Source organism: Lynx canadensis, chromosome F2, assembly GCF_007474595.2.
Source record: "Lynx canadensis isolate LIC74 chromosome F2, mLynCan4.pri.v2, whole genome shotgun sequence".
NCBI classification, from domain to species: domain Eukaryota; kingdom Metazoa; phylum Chordata; class Mammalia; order Carnivora; family Felidae; genus Lynx; species Lynx canadensis.
Genome location: NC_044320.2, coordinates 67,057,834 through 67,075,471, shown reverse-complemented (window position 1 = coordinate 67,075,471; position 17,638 = coordinate 67,057,834). Strand labels below are relative to the sequence as shown.

The 17,638-nt window shown below is 38.6% G+C and overlaps 1 protein-coding gene across 7 annotated transcripts in view; it reads right to left on the bottom strand.

Moving 5' to 3' along the window:
• PDE7A (phosphodiesterase 7A) overlaps positions 1-16,288 on the bottom strand; it is a 139,164-nt gene extending 122,876 nt beyond the window's left edge. For all 7 annotated transcript variants that reach the window (XR_003966352.1, XR_003966355.1, XR_003966354.1 and 4 more), the window contains exon 1: positions 16,103-16,288. Coding sequence is in view for 1 of the 7 variants with exons in the window: in XM_030304369.1 (XP_030160229.1) it covers positions 16,103-16,240 (138 nt within the window). In the remaining 6 variants the exon portion in view is untranslated. The remainder of the gene's footprint in view (positions 1-16,102) is intronic.
• Between the last annotated feature and the right edge of the window lie 1,350 nt (positions 16,289-17,638).

Here is a 17,638-nt window from a genome sequence, read left to right as displayed (position 1 = left end):
TAGTGAAAGAACAAATAGATCAATGAAACAGAATAGAGAAGAACCAAAAAACAGATCCACAGAAATATAGCTAACTGATCTTTGACAATAGAACAAAGATAGTCTGAAGCAAAGATGGTCTCTTCAACCAATGATCCTGCAACAACTGGACATCCACATGAAAAAATGAGTCTAAATACAGACCTTACACCCTTCAAAAAGTTAACTCAAAATGGATCGCACACCTAAATATAAAATATAAAACTATAAGACTCCTATAAGAAAATGTAAAAAAAAAAAAAAAAAGGTGGACTTAAATAAAATTTAAAACTTCTGCTCTACAAAAAACAATATTAGAATGAGAAGACGAACCACAGAATGGGAAAAAATATTTGCAAAAGACACATCTGATAAAGGACTGTTATCCAAAATATACAAAGAACTCTCTTTTTTAATGTTTATTTATTTTGAGAGAGAGAGCACAAGCGAACACATGAGCAGGGGGCAGTGGGCAGAGAGAGAGGGAGAGAGAGAATCTCAAGCAGGCTCCTCACTTGATGGGGGCTGGATCTCACAAACGGTGAGATCATGACCTGAGTCGAAATCAAGAGTTGGTTGCTTAACTGACTGAACCATCCAGGCACCCCTACAAAGAATCCTTAAAACTCAATAATATAAAAACAACTCACTTAAAAAATGGGCCAAAGACCTTAACAGACACCTCACCAAAGAAGATATACAGATGGCAAATAAACATAGAAAGATGCTCAACATCATATGTCATCAGGAAAATATGAATTAAAACAATGAGATACCACTATACACCTGTTAGAATGGCTAATCCAAAACACCAACAACACCAAATGTTGGGTGAGGTTGTGGAGTAACAGGAATTGTCATTCATGCTGGTGGGAACGCAAAATGGTATAGCCACTTTGGAAAGTAGTTTGGTGGTTTCTTATGAAACTAAACATGCTTTACCTATATGACCCCACAATCACATTCCTTTTGTATCTACCAAAAGGAGTTGAAAACTTATGTCCACAAAAAATCTGCAGAGTAAGTCTGTAGCAGTTTTTACTCATAAGTGTCAAAATTTGGAAGCAACCAAGATGTCTTTCAGTAGGTGAATGGGTAAGTGGTGGTACATCCAGACAACACTATTCAGTGCTAAAAAGAAATGAGCCATTAAGAAAACATGGAGGAAACTTAAATGCACATTATTAAGTGAAAGAAGCAAATCTGAAAAGGCTGGGGACTGTAAGAACCCAACTATATGACATTCTGAAGAAGGCAAAATTAGGGACAATAAAAATATCAGTAGTTGTTCGGGCCTGGAGTTGAGGAATAATTAGGTAGAGCACAGAGGATTTTAAGACAATGATAATACTCTGTATATTATTAACGATGAACACATATAATTACATATTTGTCCAAATTAATAGAATGTACAACACCAAGAGGGCAACCCAATGTATAGTGTGGACGCTGCATGATTATATCAATGTAGGTTCATACAATAGTAACAAATGTACCACAGTCTGATGTGGGGTGTTCATTATGGAGGAAACTATACATGTGTTGGGGCTGGAGGTATCTGGAAAATCTCTGTACATTCCTCTTAATTGTGCTGTGAATCTAAAACTGATGTAAAAAAAAAAAAGTCTTTAAAAAATGTTTGCCTTTTGGAATAACTTCACTGTTTTTCTTAAAATGTTCACTATAAAGAATTCGGGGAAAAAGTAAAATGAAGTAAAAAAAATATTAAAAAATTCCATCACCCACCATTTCATACATAAAAGGCTACAGAGTAAGAATTTATAGATCAGGAATATCATTTTATTCCTCAATGTAAAAAAGTTTTATTCTTAGTTTTTAACGTATAGGTGAAATACAACCTTCCTTATAAAAAAACCTTTCTTTATAAAAAACCTTCTTTTTGTACATAAATCTCATTTCAGCAAATCAAATGGTATCATTCCAACTGGCCCATTATAATCTCAATAATGGCTTTGCTTTATCTCTGATTATGTTTTAAGAAGTAACTCAAACATGTTTTAAATTGAGTGTGTCTGTACTCTAACTAGTTCAAATAATCACTGGACTATATAGATGCTTTGCTACTCAATAATGTTCATTAAAGAAAGATTGCTACTTAAGAAAATTACAAAGATCAATCCTTTTACAAGGAAGCAGGGGATATAGTAAGAAAAGCAACAAAGTTGGGAAAAACAAATTTTTAAAACTCTAACTTCTCTACTACTAATGGTCAGATCTTGGAGAAATCACTTAGCCTTTCTGAATCTCAACCATCAAATCTTTAAAATGATTTATAGGGTCCCTTTCAAGGACTGATATCCTGATTCCATTTCCAAGGAAGTCGTAGAGTGATTAAGTATGAAGACCTGGGATCAGGAGCAATCAAAAACCAGAAAAAAAAACCAACGTTGATTTATGAAGTATTATTTCTGTATACTTGCAGAAAATGGTAAAATACGCAAAAAGATAAGAATAAGATGGAATACAGTAAAGCAGTGGTCTACCAACTGTGTCATGCATGTATAACCCTTAGAAGTACATGAGCATGGAGAGTTTCAAGGAAATGGATTTCTCAGCTCTCAACTTCCATCTATACAATTTTCTAGAACCATTCTGCTAAAACAACATATCAGTTTTCATTTACCTCCTCTGCCCTTTCATCTCTCCCCCTCTACTACCTCATAAAGGAAACCGTAACACTCAACGCTTCCTGAAACTTACTGTGGAGCTGGTGTCTAACAACATCTGAAGAGCCAAATGGAGAATTCAAAATATCTGTGGTGAGGAAGGTAATGATTCTACACACTGGGTATCCAATTATTTTCAAGTTAAAGGGTCACTAATTTCTACTTCCACGAATATAGACATTAAACCAAATCCACTTACTACTTGACCAATTATTCGGATTATAGATCACTTTGCTGTCAACTTGGAAGAATGGGGGATATGGCTAAAATAAAGCACGTTTTATAACCATCTACTAAATTCATGAGATTTCTCAGTACTTTCACTATTAAAGTAAAAAAGTTAGAAAGGTAATGCAAAACACCATCTTCTCTAAATTGTATTGCTTACTCAGACCAAAATAAATTTGATATAGCTTTATGGACATAGGAAAATTTAAATGTTTTTAATTATAATTGTTTTTGCACAGAACTCAGAAGAACTGGGTGACAATTTAAAGCATTTTTTATTCCCATTCACTAAATTCATGAATGAATTTACTTTTCATTATAGAAAAATATGATCGTGTGATTGATAAAATTCTTTCCAGTATAAAAGAATACATTAGGATGTCAATGCTAGAAAAATACAAATGAGTTCAAAGAGAAAAATAAGGAATGTAAAATTCTGACTGTTAAAATTAAGACATTGTTCATATATTTCTTTTTCCTTTTTATTTTTTTTTTTGAGAGACAGAGGGCACAAGTGAGCAAGAGGCAAAGAGAGAGAGGGAAAGAGGGAGAATCCCATGAAGGGCAGGGAGAGAGGGAGAGAGGAAGGGAGGGAGGGAGGGAGGAAGAGAGGGAGACAAAGAGAGAAAGAGAGGGAGGAAGCAGGGCTCATCTGAAGCGAGGACTGAGCTCACCCATTGCAGGACTCAAACTCACAGGAACTGTGAGATCATGACCGAGCAGAAGTCAGATGCTTAACTGACTGAGCCACCCAGGAGCCTTGTTCACATATATATTTTTTTAAACGGACAACGTAAAATATCAAGTTTTTAAAATTTCCATAATGTATTTAAATTGTTCGAATTTAACAAAAATTCTATCATTTACAAATACTGAAACTTAGAGGAAAAATTCAAGATGTATGAGAAGGTATATAGTTTTTTGTTTGTTTTTCCAATTCTTTGAAGGGGTATAGGAGCAAAAAAACCCTAGTAGTGAAAGTCAGAATATATCACTTGTCTTAACCTTCTTCCTAAGATACTGCCTACTGGACATCCCCATATGGATGCTCCCCAGACACTTGAACTCAACATAATCCAAAGTAAATTTATTCTTTTCCCCCAACCCCACTCCCCCAGAAAAACAAAACCTGCCGCCTCCTCCTATCTGTATTTTTATTATTAGCTCCATGATCTACCTGGTCTCTTAGACTAAAAGAGTGGGAAATTTTTTTATTACCTCCCACACCAAATCAGTTCCTAGGACCTAACTCCTAACGATCTCTATTCCTTGTGCCACAGTAATCATTTAAGGTCTCTTCACAGGCTGTCATCAAATAGCTCTTCAAAACAATAACTATATACATATATAAATATATATATATATTTAATACAGTTGACATATGATGTTATAGTTTCAGGTGCACAATACAGTGATTTGACAAGTTTGTGCTTTGCTCATCACCAGTGTAGCTAACATCTGCCCCCATACATCCTTATTACAATATCATTGACTACCTTCCTTATGCTGTGCCTTTTATTCCCAAGAATTATTCATTCTATAACTGGAAACCTATATCTCCCACTCCCTTTTACCCATTTTGTCCAATTCATCTATGCCCCTCCCCTCAGGCAAACACCAGGTTTGTTCTTTGTATTTATAGGTCTGATTCTACCTTTTGTTTATTCATTTTCTTAAAAAAGATTCCACTTATTTCACTCCATATGAGTGAAATCATATGGTATTTGTCTTTTTCTGACTTATTTCACTTAGCACTATACATTCTAGGTCCATCCATGTTGTCTCAGATGACACGATCTCATCCTTTTTTATGGCTGAGCAATATTCCTGTGTGTATCATGTGTGTGTATGTGTATCTTCCTTATCCATTTATCAATTGATGGACACTTAGGTTACTTCCATAACTTGGTTATTGTAAATAATGCTGCAATAAACATACAGTATACCTTTTTGAATTAGTGTTTTTGTTTTCTTTGGGTAAATACCAAGTAGTGTAATTGTTAGATATTTCTATTTTTAAGTTTTTGAGGAACCTCCATACTATTCTCCACAGTGGCTGCATCAATTTGTTCCCACCAACAGTGCACAAGAATTACTTTTTCTCCACATCTTTGCCAACACTTATTATTTCTCATCATTTTGACTTTAGCCATTCTGACAGGTGTATGGTGATCTCTCATTGGTTTTGATTTGCATTTCCCTGATGATGAGCGATGTTGAGCACTTTTTCACATGTTTGTTGGCCATCTATAGGACTTCTTCGGAAAAATGTTGCTTTAGGTCCTCTGCCCATTACTTAATCAGATTGTTTTCTGGTGCTGAGTTGTATAGGTTCTTTATATATTTTGCATATTACTGCTTATTAGAGCATATTGCAAATATCTTCTCCCATTCAGTGGGTTGCTTTATTTTTTTTTTTTTTACCATTTTTTTTTAATTTACATCCAAATTAGTTAGCATATCGTGCAATGATCTCTGGAGTAGATTTCTTAATGCCCCTTACCCAGTTAGCCCCTCCCCCCTCCCACAACCCCTCCAGTAACCCTCTGTTCTTCATATTTAAGAGTCGCTTATGTTTTGTCCCCCTCCCTGTTTTTATATGATTTTTGCTTCCCTTCCCTTATGTTCATCTGTTTTGTACCTTAAAGTCCTCATATGAGTGAAGTCATATGATATTTCTCTTTCTCTAATTTCGCTTAGCATAAGACCCTCTAGTTCCATCCACGTAGTTGCAAATGGCAAGATTTCATTCTTTTTGATTGCTGAGTAATACTCCATTGTGTGTGTGTGTGTGTGTGTGTACCACTTCTTCTTTATCCATTCATCCATTGATGGACATTTGGGCTCTTTCCATACTTAGGCTATTGGTGATAGTGCTGCTATAAACATGGGGGTGCATGTGTCCCTTCGAAACAGCACACCTGTATCCCGTAGATAAATGCCTAGTACTGCAATTGCTCGGTCATAGGGTAGTTCTATTTTTAGTTTTTTGAGGAACCTCCATACTGTTTTCCAGAGTGGCTGCACCAGCTTGCATTCCCACCAGCAGTGCAAAAGAGATCCTCTTTCTCCTCATCCTCACCAACATCTGTTGTTGCCTGAGTTGTTAGCCATTCTGACAGGAGTGAGGTGTTATCTCATTGTGGTTTTGATTTGTATTTCCCTGATGATAAATGATGTTGAGCATTTTTTCATGTGTCGGTTGGCCATCTGGATGTCTTCTTTGGAGAAGTATCTATTCATGTCTTTTGCCCATTTCTTCACTGGATTATTTGTGTTTTGGGTGTTGAGTTGATAAGTTCTTTGTAGATTTTGGATACTAACCCTTTGTCTGATGTCATTTGCAAATATCTTCTCCTATTCCATTGGTTGCCTTTTAGTTTTGCTGATGGTTTCCTTCGCCGTGCAGAAGATTTTATTTTGATGAGGTCCCAATAGCTCATTTTTGCTTTTGTTTCCCTTGCCTCTGGAGACGTGTTGAGTAAAAAGTTGCTGTGGCCAAGGTCAAAGAGGTTTTTACCTGCTTTCTCCAAAATCTCCGAAGAGGATTTTGATGGCTTCCTGTCTTACATTGAGGTCTTTCATCCATTTTGAGTTTATTTTTGTGTATGGTGTAAGAAAGTGGTCCAGGTTCATTCTTCTGCATGTTGCTGTCCAGTCTTCCCGGCACCATTTGTTGAGGAGACTGTCTTTATTCCATTGGATATTCTTTCCTGCTTTGTCAAAGATTAGTTGGCCATACATTTGTGGGTCCATTTCTGGGTTCTCTATTCCTGTTCCATTGACCTGAGTGTCTGCTTTTGTGCCAAAGTAGGTTGCCTTTTGTTTACTGATGGTTTCCTTTGCTGTGCAAAAGCTTTTTATTTTGATGTGGTCCCAACAGTTTATTTTTGCTTTTGTTTGCCTTGCTTTAAGGAGACATATCTAGAAAAATATATCTATGACCAATGTCAAAGATATTACTGCCTGTGTTCTCGTCTAAGGTTTTTATTGTTTGGGGCCTTACACTTAGGTCTTTAATTCACTTGGAGTTTATATTTGTGTATGATGTTAAAAGGTGGTCCAGTGCCATTTTTTTTTTTTTTTTACATGTAGCTGTCCAGTTTTCCCAGCACCATTTATTGAAGAGACTGTCTTTTCCACATACTGTCACCTCCTTTGTCAACAATTAATTGACCATATAATCAAGAGTTTATTTCTGGGGCTTCTAGTCTGTTCCATTGAACTGTGTTTACTTTTGTGCCAGTACTATACGGTTTTGATTACGACAGCTTTGTAGTATAACTTGAAATCTGGAATTATGATACCTCCAGCTTTGTTTTTTTTTTTTTTAACAATAATTACACTTAAATTTACTTTTCAACATCTCTCATAGAGAATGAAACTACTTTATACTAATTAGAGCTATACAAAATTACCTGTCATGCATATAATTGAGTTACTCAAAGAAATTAGAGAATCATGAAGTTGGAAGGAACCAGAAGAGTCAATCCCTTTGACAATATCCTTATCCAGGTACTTTCAAGCTGTTGTCAATTTATAGCTTCATGAAGTACCCTGCTCTCTGTCGGGACATCGCTGTCAGAGATCCAGGCCCAAATACAACTTGTTGCACGTTTTCTAAGATTATTGCGATTTAAAAAAAGATTCATGCTAGCAGAAGAACAATGGTAAAATTACACAAAATTCTAAACAAAAAGTTAAAAATTAGTTAAAATTTAACATACAGAGATAGCTTCAGTTAGCATTTGGGGATACATCTGGCTTTTTTTTTTCCTTTATTTTGTTTGAGTATGCATGGTGTGTAGATATGTATATATTTTGTGATTTAGTTTTAAACAAAATTGGGATAAACTGTTGATACTCGGTTTGTTTGTTTTTATTTTTTCACTTAATTATGTTATAAGCAATTCCCCATGCAATTATGTATTCTTCAAATTCTTCAAAATATTTTAGTGGATATATAATATAGCAAAACTAAGAAATATTAACTTTTAGTCAATCATTTGTAAACTACTTATCATATATCCTTTAAATTTTTCAAAGCATTTTTGTGGTTACATAATTTAGAAATAACAAATACTAAATACTCACAATATTATAATTTATTTAATCATTTATAAATTACTTATTGTTTCTAATTTTTCACAGTGATGAATACGTGATGAATGTCCTTGAAGATCAATCTTTATCTACATTTCTAGTTATTTGCTGAGGATAGAGTCCCAAAAGTAAGGCAAAGCATTAATTTTTTTATTCAACTGCTAAATTACCTGTCAGCAAATTTACAATTTATAATCCTACTAGCACTGCATAGCATAATCTTCATGTCATATACTTGTGTTTTTTTTTTTTTTTTACTTTGTCAATCTTAAGCAAGTATCATTCTTTTAGTTTGTTTCTTTCTTTTTTTTTTTAATTTTTTTTTTTCAACGTTTATTTATTTTTGGGACAGAGAGAGACAGAGCATGAACGGGGGAGGGGCAGAGAGAGAGGGAGACACAGAATCGGAAACAGGCTCCAGGCTCCGAGCCATCAGCCCAGAGCCTGATGCGGGGCTTGAACTCACGGACCGCGAGATCGTGACCTGGCTGAAGTCGGACGCTTAACCGACTGCGCCACCCAGGCGCCCCAGTTTGTTTCTTTATTAGTGTGATTACACACAAGATCTCCCTATTTCCCTATTGCTTTTACCTATTCATCCCATTCTACTCTTTGCGGTAACATCCTTTTCCCATGTTGTAAAAGGAAGTAGAAGAAAATGCATAGGTGTTAGGGTCAGGTCAGAATGACCTAGGATTTGATCCATTTCCACTACCTAGCTGTGTTACCTTGGACAAGTGACAACTTTAAGTTTGTATCTTCTCCTGTGTATTGTCAACAACCCTCACAAAGTAGAAACAGGGTATAGCAATCAAGAACATACAACCAAACAAAATCTAAATTATCTCCCCTCCTTTTTCTCATTTGCATGGTAGTCCTTCACATATTGGAAGACAGCAACGCTCTTACCGTCTCTCACCAACTGCTCTTCTATCCCTATCCTTTTGGCCCAAATCTTGGGGATTCCTTTCTCCAAGCTACATGTCTCCAATTTCTTCACTCACATATCAAACAATATGTTTTCAAATTACCTCATCATCTTGGTATTTCAGAGTATGATTTAACCTAGTCATGTTCCCCTAGAAAGTGGCATCTAGAACAAAATCCAGATGTGATTTGAAAAGACCAGAGTAAAGGTTATCACTTCAAATCATCCAATTTGTTTTCCGTATCCAGATCCACGAGCCAACAAAATCTATAATCCATAAACCTAAAAGACTAACTATATTCACCTCACTTTCACCAACGAGGCAGGCCAGGTTAAACGTGAGGGTGTAGAACACTCTTGAAGTTCTTGTGATGCCTTGGGCAAGTAATGTAGTAATGTCTCTAAGGTCAGTTTACTCCTTGGGAAAAATGGGAGTAATATCACTTATCTCAAAGGGTTTTTGGAAAGATTAAAAATATTAATTATAGTATCTGGCATGTAGGAGGTATTCAATAAATAGAAACAAACAATTACCACTGAAGCAAGACTACTGCATCTTTATTAAGCACCATTTGTCAAGTACTTTACATGGTCTTGAGCTAGAGCTTGGTCTACCCAAAACACAGACGATGGAGTAGATGTTAACCAATTAACAACTCATCTTCTTCTCCAAATTCTGCCCTGCTCTACTTTCATCCTCTCCTCCCTCGTGCCATCATCTTCAGAAAATGAAGAGCCATCCCTACCAGCAGGTGGAGGAATGGAGCAGTCACCTACAATTCCTACTCAAAACTACAAGCAGACAAGAGACACTTCTGATTTCAACCACAAGATCACTGGCACTGGTCCATTAGGAAGGGTACCTGCCAGCAGCTAAAATGAAGTTCTGCAAGCTTCAAAGACTCATCTACAAATGTAGGGTTTTTTTCCTTTCTAAACATACTACTGATCTACTTCCTTTCCTCATATACTACACCTGAATGCAAACATACAAAAGTATCATTTATTTTGTGAATAACCTTTTGAAAGACACATTTGACAACAATATAAAAATCAACAGTCTATGTTACATTTAGGCAAGAACAGGCTATTTAAATGAGGAAGAGAATAAACACTCAATTTTTTCTCTCAATTCAAATAGATCCAAGCAATATGTACAATAAAAAAGTTTTAAGTTGTTTCTAAATTAGAAGATTAAAAATTAATTGTTGAACTTTTCTGGAGTGGCCAAAGGGAATGTAAGAATGCCCAGATTTTAAAGATCTTTAGTCAAACGACTTCTAACAAAATTAGATTTTATATAAACACAGTCTTTAGTACAGAAAATTAAATTCCTTAAGATCTGCATGCAATGAGAGTTCTTTACCACCTAAATTTCCTAAGTATATTTAATCCTACTAAATGGCTATCAATAGTCCCAGGCAAAAAATCTGAATTAAGCTAAGCTTTGTCTACTTCCTTTCTTCAGCTCTTCTCTTCCCAAACTTGTCTCTATACCCATCCCTAGAAAAGAAGTCAATTCCCTAAAATTATTCTAAAATTTTTCTTCATGAAAAGAAAAAAAGGAAGGAAAGATGGGTTGAAACTTACCCTAATGTATCAGAAGTCTTATCAAATTGCCTCAAAGAGAATGGATAATACCTCTCCTTCTTTCCATCCAAAATGAGCTCCCTAATCTTTGATTCCTGAAAAGGATGTAATATTTAACCTCTTGCAGGACATTTGTGTTTAAAAAAGATTCTTGGGTAGGCAGTATGTACAGCTGATGGAACTCTAAGCATAGCAACAAAGAAAAATCTAGGCATAGGTCTAAAACCTCTTCAAATCACATCCCATACATTAAATGTGTTCCTGATAACAACTTATAAACTAGCAATTTGAACACCCTACTCCTCAATCAGAACACTCCAAATACATTATAGATTTACATTAATATTATGTTTGGGCATATATTTGAAGTATAGCATAAATATACATTACTTCAGAAGTAAGAGCCAAACATGATAGTATTAAATTTAAATCAAAGTATGAAACATTTCTGAAAACAGAAAAATGAAACTAAGATCCCAACAAAACAAGTGTTAGGGAAATGGACAGGGAGGAAAGTCTCAGCAACTGAACCACTCCCAGGATATCCCACCAACTGCTCCCACTATCCCCTGTATTGTCTTCTGAATGTCGATTTGTGAAGAGGCAACTACTGTGGTAACAGTAATTTGGAATAATGCACATTTACAAACTGATATTTGATATATAACAGTCCTTACACATGAGCACAAGATATGCAAATGAAATTTGACAAAAGAAATGCAAATGCAGAGAAGCAATTCAGAAAGTGTCCATTTTGCTTACTGCAAGTTGAAACAAACTCAGCATACCACAGTGCATCTACTGACACAGTAAAACATTCATATAAATGTTTACAAAATATTTATAAAATGTTTATTAAATAATTATATAGTATTATAATCTCATATCATAATCATTATAATATTATACTGAAAGAGAGATAATCATTTATCTAAGTAAGGACAGAACATTCTAGGAAACCAAAAAATATTCTTACCTCTTGACCCAACCTAGTGATCCCACTCTAACAAACATGCACGAAAGTATTAAAGTTTTATATACAACACCAAGACCTGAAACAACTCTAACATTCAACATTCAGAGAATAAATTACTCATAGATCAACACATCATCACTACTAATGTTCATTAGGTATATATAAAACTATACTGTATTCTGACAGTAGCCACAAGCCATATGCAGCTACTTAAATAAAACTGAATTTACCATTCAGTTCCTTAGTCAGACAAGCCACATTTCAAGTGCTTACCTAGCACTTTCCATCATCACAAGTTCTGTTAGATAGTGCTGATCTACACAGCTACCTGGACCATCCTCTATCCTCCTTCCCTTATATGCACCCTTTTATCTACTTAATCTTCAGGCTTTGGCCTAAGCCTCAACTACTGTGTGAGGTTCCCCCTGATTTATGCAGGAAATTTGGGTATACCTTCTTGTAGTCTCATTACACCTTGGTAACTGGCAATAAATTCCATCACATCATATTATTTCCCCTACCACAATCCTGCAAGCTTCCTTAAAGAACCAACTTTTATCCAAGGGACTTTGAACTGTTCTGCCTTGATAATTTGTCATATACTAAGAGAACTGCTAAAAACAACAGAGATGTACACTATAAGTGAAAAACGTTTATGCATAAGGAATATAATGCATCAAAGAAAAACATGGCTAGGTTGGCAGGCTCACAAGTGATTTTTAAGATTATTTATTTTGAGACAGAGAGTGAGCGGAGGAGGGGCAGAGAGAGGGAGAGAAAGAGAAGGCCAAGCAAGCTCCACAGGGCAGTGTGGAGCCAAAGGCAGGGCTAGAACCCATGAACCCGTGAGGTCATGACCTGAGCCGAAACCAAGAGCCGGACACTCTACTGCCTGAGCCACCCAGGTGTCCCATCACAAGTGATTTTTGTTTTCAATTTCTAATTCTTTACATTTTCTTAGTACTCAACATAAGGAGCCTCATTCTCAGAAGGTGTTTAGCAAATATCTGTGGAATAGTTTCTGTATTTAAAAAAAAAACAAAAGACACCACGAATGAAGCCTAATGTAAACTATGCACTCTGGGTGGTAATGATGCAGCAATGTAGGTTCAACAATTGTAACAAATGTACTAACCTGTTGGGGGATGTTGATAACGGGGGAGACTATGCATGCACCAGGTCAGAAAGCACATGGGACATCTCTCTGCCTTCCAGTCAATTGTGCTGTGAACTTAAAACTGCTCTAAAAATATAATGCCTTCAACGAAAAAGATCCCAATATTTTGTTCCATAATAATATATACCATTGATTTATAATAAATTTTAAAAACTAGACCACAAATTTCTAACACAAATAATATTTATCTCCAGTGCTTAGAAAATCTGACTAAATTAACTGCAGGTGCAGTGCTGTCGGTGCCATCAATACACTAACTCAACCTCCTCATTTACTGAGCACCGACCCATGCAAAGCACTGTGGACACAGCAGTGAACAAGACAATTTCTGTTCTCACAATATTCTTTCTAAATAACAACTTTATTCTGCAAGATAAATCTTTAACCTCAGCTATCAACAACAGATAGCTCAAAATGGCAAAACAAACTTCTCTTATCCTGATTTTTTTCAAATAATTCAAAAAACTCCTATTAACCTTCAAGAAAGTAGTACATGACCTGGTTTAAAACAAAAAGTTAATGCCTCATTTACTTGGCATTCTTAGGACAGTTGGTGCTCCAAAGAAATGAATTTTTCAGATAACTCACTCTTATCCATTTAAGCACCAACACTTACATTGTTTGGCATGGAGATTTCTTTTTTAAGTGGGAATCTTTCGATTTTTAAAAAGATTCAATTAAATATTTTGACTGATAATTATTTTGTTGTACAGCACTCAAGCTCCTAAACTATATGTCCCCAGGGTTCTTTTTTAAAAGTTGCTGGCTTTGAAGAGTTTTTCTTCTGATCCCCAGCTTTGGTGTGTCAGCTGTCAACTTTTGCTGGTATCAGTGTGAACCTGACTCAAGCAGCCTCCAACTCCCTTCAAATTTGCTGCTACTTGCAAAACAAGTTTGTCAGAATTTTGCCTAAAACACACAGGCTTTGAGAGGATCCTCAAATCTACATTTTGGTTGTTCCGTCTTCTATTTATTTCCTGAATCTCTTAAAGTTTGCAGTTACAAGTTCCAAACCAAGTTCTGGATAAATTACTGCTATACCCTGATAAAGGTCCTTACATTGTTTTCATATTTAAAACTGATAGTCAGAGATAGCTTCATTATTTATTCACTCATCCAACAAGTATTAAGTACTTGTGTTGTGAAGTTGGTAAGTAATATTATGGTGAAAATAAAGAACTAAAAAGATTGCTAGTTTTGAACATATTCTAAAATAGAAAAACTCAGAAAAAACAACTTCTTAGCACTTAATAAAAACAGGGTTGTTGTGTGGGTTTTTTTAATATTAAACTTACAAAACCACCTCAGTTTTTTACAATTTCTATAGCTTTAGACTTAAGAACTGAAGATTCAAGGGTTCTATTTAACCAAATATTTATTTTAGAGAGCTCTGAATAAGATTCCAAAATTTTATACCTTTTTTTCCTATTACACATTCCCATCTAGTCCTAAAGAAATCACTAGCAACATATGCTTTAGTTTTAAATGATACTCAAAATCTTGGTAACCATTTCAAACCATGGTAAGTTTATCTTCATTTTAATGTTGAGCAACAATAATTTGATAAAAAGTGTAAACTCAGGAAACTTCCTGTCCAAATTTTCATAAGTTCCTATATTTGGTGTGCAGAAAAATTTTTTTTAAGTTTCAGGAGTAAGAGATGGTGTGGCTCTACAATATTTGCTTTATCTGCCACAATCATATTTTTAAAATTCCATTACCCATTTAAACCTAAGACTAGGAAATGAGTCAAAGAGGAGTAGGGCTTAAAATTGGTCTCTGAGGATTAATTAAGACAACTGGTAAAAACCCCTGGTGTCAGCCTTACTTGTTTTAATGCTCTTGGAATCTCCTTTCTCATTCATTTTCTCCTCAGGGAGCACAAGTGACTTTTTCTGTATTTTATAATTTTATAACTGATTACTGGTCACCTTTATTATGCAGACTGAACTGGAAATGGGCATTAGTTATGTGCCTGTAATCTGAGACAGTAAAATAATATTTCTAAGTGAAAAAAAGTTACTACCATTAAAAACTATTAATTACTACCATTAAAAACCTTTTCCAGCAATGCATTAACATTTCTTCAACATTAATTTTGGAACCTGCAGATGCTTTAAGCAGTACTATAGAGGCAGAGCATGGACCTAACTTTCAAAATAACAACACAGTATTATTTAAACTATTAGAGTAACCATTAAAGTTGGCTCTGACCTCATCAGCATACCATCTTGTCCCATGATATAAGTCTGATTCTAAATAAAAACAATTCAGAGAAAAATCCAAATGGTCTCTTGCTGTCTCTACAATTTAGGCAAAGAAGCAAATGGCAAATACTGGACACACCTATCATAAGCAAAATCTCCACGAGGTACTATCCACACTACCAGTTTAAAAGAAAAATACAGACCTGGCTCAGGATATTTACAATACAATTGGAGAGAGAAAATATGTTCCATAAAAGATACTAATACTAACCAATAGTAAAAATAAAAATAATTGAATTAAATTAAAAACTGATCATGAACATTTAACATTCTGAAAGCAGAAATGGAGGGCACTTAGTTCAAATGTAAACAAAATTCTTTTTGCCTATTTTAAATCTGGCAATCAAAATCAGCCAGAACTAAGGAGTTGGGCCAACAGCATCACCAAAGAAAAAACCGAAATTCTCAGGAGCAACTGGTATTGGACCATTCAAAACAAAGTCTTCCTGTGAGTGCTCATTAGGAGTTTCTCTCCTAAAATCTCCTTATCAAATTAAAAACCTGGCTATCAACTTTGCGGAAACCTAAGCTTCAGAGAAGCACTCTCGATACTTTTTTTTTTCAAAGCACTTAAGGTCCATCCACAGAATAGGAGCTGGCGAACACCGAGGAGGAATTGGCCTATTGTTCGGAGAACCGCAGGACCATCCGAACGCCACGGGGCGCGCGGGAGCTGGGGGTAGGCAAGGCTCAAACACGGCACAGGTGTGCGTATGGGGGAGGGGGGACAGGTGTGCCCAGGGCCACAACTAAGGTTAGAGAGGCCCGACTTCAGATCCAGACGTCGACTGGATCTGAGGAAAAGAGTCATCCCTGAAGCTTAAACCACGGAGCATGGAGGGGGGCGGGCCTGGGGAAGGTCTTAAGGACTCCAAAGCCCACCCGGTTTGGCAGTGGGGGTGGTCGGAGAAGGCCGGGGCACTCAGGGTGTAAAGCCCGAGGATAAAAGAAAAGGCTCTCGAATCGAGGGGCCAGCGTAGAAATCTCTAAACAATGAACCACGCTGGGTCTGGGGTAAATGGATAGGAGACCAGGGGTGTCGCGGAGGTGGGAAGAGGGTGGGAAAAGGGAAACAAAAGAGAAGCCCCCCAAGTGTGGGGCCCCGGTGGCGGCGGCGCCGGCGATTACCTGTGAGAGTTGACGGGGATTGGGGCAGCCGAAGAGCGCGGAGCTGGAGCTGAAGCTGATGGCTCCTCGGCGGCTGAGGACGTGCTGGGGGACCGGCCTGTCCAGGGGCAGCACCGGCAGCTGGTAACATACTTCCATTGAATACGCCCGCCCTGCCCCCGCGCGGCGCCCGCCCAGCCGCGGCCGCCGGCCCCTGTGCTGGGAAGGGGCCGCGGCTCGGGGGCGCCGGGCCGAGGCGGGGGCAGGGAGGGCGGGCGCCGACCCCGGGAAGCCGCGCTCACGCCTTCCCACCCCAACACTCCGCCCGGGCCGCCGGTGGGAAGACGCTGCGGCGGCCGCGGCGACAGTTACGAGGACCGGCGCGCGCCCGGCTCCGGGGTGCAAGCGGGGGCAGCGCAGGCAAAGTGGGAGAGGGAACCCTGCCGCCCCAGATCTCCTCGGCCGGGAGGAACGGGTCCGGGCAGAGCAGAGCAGGAGTGGAGCAAAGACAGAAGAAAGCGGTGCAAGAAAAGACGGCTGGAGCCAGCGGCGAGACCCAGGTCGCACGGGGCTTGGGACCAGCCACCAGCTCGGGCCGCCGCCACCGTCCTGCCCCTCCCCTCCCCCGGAGCCTGACTTCACTCCGCCGCCGGCGCGAGCCCGGCGTAATTCACACTTTGCAGCCGCGGACGGTGCGCCAACCACGGCCGCCGCCACCCTGACGTCACGACGCCGCGCCGCAGGCCCCGCGCCTCCGCAGCGCCCTGGGAGACGGGTTAGCGGCGGTGGGGGTGAACCGTCTCACTCCGGTTGTGCACTCGGTCACTGTCCCCTCCCGCCACACAATGCCCCCCTTCCTCCTCTCCTACCAACCTCAACCCATAGCCCCCGCCCAGCTCTCCCTTATCTGCCCTCCACACAAGGCGCGTGCGCACGAGGCCCCACCGTTTGGGGACATTCCCCTTATCGTTAAACTCTTGCTTTCGAGCGCGCTGAGGGTGTGGGGTGGGCTCAGCCTGTCTACAAGCAAGATTCGGGCCTTCTGACCCCAGAGACCCGAAGCACAGGGCGCAGTGGCAGCGCTCAGCCTTAACTGCGGGGTCATCGCTGTGCTTCCCTCCTTGAATTCCCATTCTTGGGCTTCGCTGGGGACCGCTGCGGCAGTGACGTCAGCGGACCGCGCGGGCACCATCCTCCCCGCTACGTCACTGCCAGTCCCTTGGCGGGGCCCGGCTGGGGCTCTCCCTAGGCAGGTACGGGCCCCAGGGCTGTCCCGGGCCAAGGGGAGAAGAGAGGAGTCGAGAATGCGGGAGAGACGAGAGGGTGAAGGGGTGGTGGGGAAACACCGAGACCGAGAAAGAAGAAGTGAGAGTATGCACTGGAAAAAATGAGAAAGAAAGGATGATACTGAGAAGACAAAGGAAAAAAGGATCCTGCATGACCTTTTACCAAAACTGTTTTGGTTTGTTGGCTTTGATTTTTAGAAAGCAAAGAGAGTAAAGAGCTCTTGACCTGCTTTGTAAGTTGGATACGTCATTTGCAGGTTCATTTTGTCAA